This window comes from Phoenix dactylifera, chromosome 6 (assembly GCF_051530095.1).
Source record: "Phoenix dactylifera cultivar Ajwa chromosome 6, Ajwa_hap1_PhDact_Kaust_v1.1, whole genome shotgun sequence".
In the NCBI taxonomy this organism is placed as follows: Eukaryota; Viridiplantae; Streptophyta; class Magnoliopsida; order Arecales; family Arecaceae; genus Phoenix; species Phoenix dactylifera.
This window is the reverse complement of record NC_143195.1, coordinates 38,414,716-38,420,539: the sequence shown is the minus strand read 5'-3', so window position 1 is coordinate 38,420,539 and position 5,824 is coordinate 38,414,716. Positions and strand designations below refer to the sequence as shown.

General features: G+C 51.0%; 1 protein-coding gene across 1 annotated transcript; it reads right to left on the bottom strand.

Annotated features, from left to right (window-relative positions):
• Window positions 1-1,152: 1,152 nt before the first annotated feature.
• On the bottom strand, window positions 1,153-4,711 carry LOC103704010 (patatin-like protein 7). The gene is made up of 2 exons (XM_088724157.2): window positions 2,702-4,711; window positions 1,153-1,819 (listed from the first exon to the last, which is right to left on the bottom strand). The coding sequence occupies exons 1-2, from the start codon at window positions 3,830-3,832 to the stop codon at window positions 1,547-1,549; spliced, it is 1,404 nt and encodes a 467-aa protein (XP_088580283.2). The 5' UTR covers window positions 3,833-4,711; the 3' UTR covers window positions 1,153-1,546.
• Between the last annotated feature and the right edge of the window lie 1,113 nt (window positions 4,712-5,824).

Sequence of the window (5,824 nt, the reverse complement as noted above, 5' to 3'; positions counted from 1 at the left end):
TTCAAACATGAAAACAACGTCTCTCTGTCCCAACGAGCAAAAAGCTAAAAACTTGGACAAGAAAGAAGGGGAATAACGAAAAGAGAAACCACTGTAATTTTTTCGGCAACCTGACCGTATTAACTTTCTGAATGCGCGAGTGTATCTGCAGACTGCAGGACTGGGCAGAGAGATGATCCACTTCGATGGAAAATGATGGTATCAGCACATGGGCAATGACAAATTATATTTGATTCCAAGCGATTAGAAATAATAAAAAAAAAAAAAGAAAAAAAAAAAAAAAAAAAAAGGTGGTTTATACCTAAATGTTAGTGATGCGGGATTTACACCCCGTCACCAGTAGAGCCCACACACCAGCCGAGCAGCAGAAGAGAGAGTGTCCTCCAGAAGGTATTGTCCGCTTTGAGTCCGATTCGGAGGTCGAGCGTACCCGAAGCCCTCCTCACGGCGCCTCACGGTTTTGCCCCACAAAAGGCGCCTCCTTAGGGAAGGGTGATTGAGCCCCCCATTATATGGCACAGACCTTCCCGCTACACGGCCGATGTGGGATTAAATTCGGGGAACCCCCCGTAACACAGCCCCCCCAACGGGGAGGTCCTGTGCCCGGGTCGGCTCCTTGCTGGATAGGCGGAGGGCCGAGGCCCTCCTTCTAGCGCCATCTGATGCGGGATTTACATCCCGTCACCAGCAGAGCAGCAGAAGAGAGAGTGTCCCCCAGAAGGTATTGTCCGCTTTGGGTCCGATTCGGGGGGCGAGCGTACCCGGAGCCCTCCTCACGGCGCTTCACGGTTTTGCCCCACAAAAGGCGCCTCTTTAGGAAAGGGTGATTGAGCCCCCCATTATATGGCACAGACCTTCCCGCTACACGGCCGATGTGGGATTAAATTCGGGGAACCCCCCGTAACAGTTAGCATCTATGATTACAAATAACAAACAATTTCTAGCAACATCAAAGATTTATTTGATTAAGAAAAACGAACAGGTCGAAGACTAATGTTTCACCATATGCTGCCAAGAAGATCAGTATGAGATCGAAATCCCTTGAGTCGGTTTCAGTGCGACAATTTTTTCTGGACAAATTTCTTTCAATTCGCATGTCTCTTTGCTTGCTTGAAAGAAGAGAACAAGGAGGACAAAGTTTGCTAAGAATAATACAATCCATCCGGCGGGCAGCTTTCACTGATGCGTATGGAGGAGCCCAAAAGGGCTTTGCTGCAAAATATACATAGTGAGGTATTAAAAAGAAAAAGTTATCTTCCTACCTGATGATCTTTTTTAAGGTCGCAACTGCAAAGCCTACTGAAACAATTTTCATGTAGCCGAGACAACTTGAGTAGCTGCAAGAGACAATTGGCTTTCTCCGGGACATCATATCATCATTGAAATATTTCACTTTTTTTTCCCCCGTGCCCCCCAATTAATCCCAAGGAGAGAAATGCTACAGTGCTGCTATGCAAAGAAACAGCAGGATGGAGCAAACGGGAGGTAGGAAAAGAAAAGAAAAGAAAAGAAGAGATGATTAGCGCCTGCTCAACAGCTCAGTTGTCTAGGTAGGCTCGGGAGCCGCTTGCTTGAAGGCAGCTGTCCGGCAGCTCCTCCTCCGGCGGTGCTCAAGCATGAGCTCGCCTGCAAACCGATCCAGCTTCTCCATATTGGTGTGCTCACCGATCCTCTTTCTCCCAAACGGCACCGACTCCACATTCTTCTGCCTCAGCATCTCCTCCGCTGCCCCCAGCAAAGCCTTCACGTTCCCTGGGGCTGGGTCCGAGTCCGCATCCACTCCCCGGCTGCTCCCCATGCTCCTGCAACTAGCCTGCGCCTGTGCTCACAAACAAACAAACAAACAACCGTACCTCGTCATCGGTTGATGCATGCCCTCCCTCAAAATATCTCAAATTAATCGCATTAAAGCAGTCTTTTTCGCATGAAATAATTAAGATCAAGATTCATCGAAGCAGCACCACAAGAGCATAACGCCAAGCCTAGTTCTTAAATAAATATATATAAAAAAAAAAGGTCACCTCCTCAAACCACCTGTCTCCATACTCCACCGCCACCGTGCAAATGTTCCTCAAGTCTCTCTCCTCCCCGCTCCAACATGCATGCACCGGGATGTGGGAACCTGCCTCCAAACTTCTCAAGCGGTTCCCACCGAACTGGCCTTTCTACATTACGGCTTTTCGATATCACAATAATCGGGCGTACTTGAGTGCAAGCTTCTAAACCCGCGTCGACGCAAGCTCATCCCGTGACGCATGACGGAATCGGAGGAAATTAGCTAAAATTGGATATCGGGAACAGGAAGATGATTTGACGTGTACTAAAAGCTCTCAAGTTTTCGGAGAAAAGAAGATATAGAGAATTAAATCGTACCCAGACAAGCTACTTATCAGAGAGCACAGCGCAGGGTGGCGAAAGAAGGAAACGAAGCAGAAGGTAATTGGGAGCCCCGTTCAACAGAAGGGAAACCGGCCATTAGAATCCAAGTGCCCTCCCTTCCCCTGCTGTTCACCGACAGCAGGTACAGAGAGTCCATAGTTTTTTTTCGTTAAGGAGGAGAGAAACCACGTTTTACCCAAAAGAAGCATTGGTTCGTTATTCTGAACCTCTGAGGCGGGGGAAAAAAAAAAACGGAGCGCATCCCCCCGTCACAGACAAACGGGCGCAACTTAGCATGAGGCGAGAGCCACTGAAGGCGTACCTGGATACGGACGTAGTTGGAGCTCCGGCACTGCCCGAAGGCGAGGGCGACGGCGTGATCGACGAGGTCGGCGGCGCCGTCGGAGGCGATCCGCGCGATGGGACGAGCCCACTCCCGGGAGCTCCACCGACGTAGTCGCGGATGCTCCTCCTCCGGCACGACAGCGGCGCCGCCGGCCCCGCACCCGAGGGAGAGCACCAGTAGGTCTTCCACTCCGCGGACGAAGGGGAACTCCTTCTTGTTGTGGAGGACGTGGGTGATGGCCGCCGCCGCCGGGTTGCTCATCACCAAGCCGCCGTCCACGCCCATGCACGCCGTCCGCCGGTCCACCGACTGCATATCCGCCGGCGCGAACCGCCCCGGTTCCGCCCACGTCGCCCGGCATACCTCCCACAGCCGGAAGTCGTAGCTCTCGCTCTCGAGGGCGTCGGCGCGGGAAAAGACCAGCGGGGCCGAGCTCCGCAGGTCGTAGCACGGGATCAGCACCGGCTTGACCGTGTCCCGCAGCGTCAGCCCCTCCCCGATCGCCTCCTTGATCGCCTTCTCCACCGCCGCCGTCGCCTTCGCCAACGACCCTCCTCCACCCCCTTCTTGAAATACGCGCCGGAGGAACCCGCTGGAGGAGGAGGAGGACGATGACGACGAGAGCGCCCCGGGCTTGCGGAAGAAGCGCTTGCCCTGGTCGGCGAGGAACCGCCAGGTATCATCGGCGCGGAAGTGCGGGCGAGACCCGTCGCGGGTGGCGACGAGCATCGCGGCGAAGAACCCGCCGACGCCGGTGCCGGCGACGATGTCGAAGTAGTCGGAGATGCGGGCGTCGGCGTCGCCGGACTTGGCCTGGAGCGCTTGCTCTAGATAGGATAGCGCCTTTCCCGGGAGGATGCCCCGCATGCCGCCGCCCCCGCCGCCGTCGATGCAGAGGATGCAGACCTTGCCCCTCTGGTTCTTGATCGCCGTGGCCGCGGCATCGGGGGAGGGCTTGGGGACCCAGAGCTTGTGGTCGTCGTAGCCGAAGAGGAACTTGCTCTCGAGAATGGAGAATATCTCGTAGGTCAGCTTGTCCGTGTCGATGCTCGGTTCTTCCTCCCCTTCCTTCTTCCCCTGGTGCATCTCCTCCGCCGCCGCCATCATCCCCTCCCTCAAACGAGGTGCTGCAATGCGGGATGGGTTCGTGTTGGGATCGGGTCGTTTCAATTTGAGCAAGGCTTAATTTCCTATAATCGCAACGCTCCGCCCCGATAATCCATCCGCCTTTCTCTTTACAAGCTTAGCAGATAGATTACGTGTACGCATGTTGGGGAGGAGGCATTATTCTTGTTCTTTCTAAATCTAAATGGGGAGAGAAAACGCAACATGGTAACTGCCACAACGGCCAAACTCCCCTCTCTCTCTCTCTCTCTCTCTCTCTCTCTCCTCCCCTTTTTGGTTTTCTAGCTCCTGGGTCTCTTTTCTTTTCGTTGATTCTGGGAACCGAGAGATCTCTAATAGTCGCAGCCAGCCGTGGAGAGAGAGAGAGATGATACGGCTATGCTGCGTCTGGAGCTTTATTTTTTTACAGAGCACGCGAGGAAAGAAGTGTGGTGGGTGGCAAGAAAGGAAAAAAAAAGCGGAGAGGAGAGGAGAAGAGAGCGAGAGAAAGGACAGAGACCAGGGGGGAGAACCGTGATTAAAAAGGCTGTTTGTTTCGTACTGGGATCCACCACTTCGTTTAGGCTTAATTTCCAAGAGTCCTATTTTATTACCGTGGACGACCATGGTAATGAAATTAATAACTGCGGTGTGCTTTAGGTGGGTAAAAGGGCCCGGATTGCGTCCCCCGCGCCGGCGAAGTGCAAGTTTACGTTTGCTGGGCACTTGGAGTTTAGATTTCTAAGTCATGTTTGCTTGGCTTGGCAGCACGCTCTCTGGGTTTCACACGGACCCTGAAGCATGACGTGTTGCGCCTGCTTGGCTGCGTGAGTTCGAAGTTTCTGCGATGCACGGAGAGCAGAAACTGAGCGGGAGCGACGGTTGCTGGATCAAAGACGGGTCGCAGCGCCCGCCAATCCGACGGTGGGGACCGCGCATTCTTGCGCCGAGCGTGACCACATCACGCGACCGGGACTCTCGTCTCCCCAGGCCCCTGCGTGGGGCCTACCTAATCGCCCGTTAGAAGCCCCCCTTCTTCTCGTTTCCTTTTCTTTTCTTTCTTTTAATAAATCCCTAGAAACCTTCCTTCATTCATTTGAGGAATGCTGCGCTCCAGCCACAAGATTTTTTCAGAATAATTAGCCACGTAAAAAGCTATCTAATTCGCAGCTCTTTTGATATCAAAATTAGACCTCAAAGAATTTCTCTAAAAAAAAAAATTTGTAAATTTTTTTACTGATGTTTAAAGGCTTTGTATTTGTATGTGGTAATAAGCCTTTCCTCTTTTAAATGCATTCTGGAATTACAGTCTGCATTTTTACAGCATAGTTACGTTCAATGTGAGGGATATATATATTTTTTTAAAAAAATATTCAGTAACTCGCTTTCTTTGTTTTTGATAGAAATATGATTGAATTGATGATAAAAGGCTTGGGTTACACCATCGGCATGGAGTGAAAAATCTACTAAAATATCTGGGGCTCTTCAACCGGCTCCCTCTCGTCATGATTCGGTGAACTTTTTTGGGTGGACAATGAGCCACCTTACTTCATCATACATGCTCGAACATGCATTTTTTGAAAAAGCACAAGCCAAATTCTTGGTGTCCTGAATAATATATCCCTCTTTAGGACAACGATTAGGTTCTCTTGAGATGACGGTCCATGCCCAGCTGCCATAGTCTTCTTCCAGAATTGCATTAGTAAGACCCACAACTTCATTGAAATGAAGGCTCCCCCATGCCGCTATAGCTTTGATGCGACCAGCTGATCTAAAGGTTTTTTTTTGCCTTTTTTTTTGTCATTGCTGCCATGAGCTCCCCTCTATGATCTCTAATGAGTAATGACAACTCCAATGCCTACTTTAGCAGTATTAGAAAAGATAGCTGCATCAAAATTTATCCTGTAAAAGTTCTTATTAAGGGCCATCGATAGCTGTTCCATCTCTTTGAATTATAGTAGCTTTTTCTTGGGTTTGGATAGCAACATGTGAAAA

What these genes read in the sequence shown, in the direction of transcription:
- LOC103704010 (XM_088724157.2), bottom strand. Translation starts at nt 3,832, where the DNA reads ATGATGGCGGCGGCGGAGGAGATGCACCAGGGGAAGAAGGAAGGGGAG. An exon ending in CCAACTACGTCCGTATCCAG is followed by an intron (nt 1,820 to 2,701) that starts GTACGCCTTCAG and finishes TTGTGAGCACAG; the next exon opens with GCGCAGGCTAGTTGCAGGAG.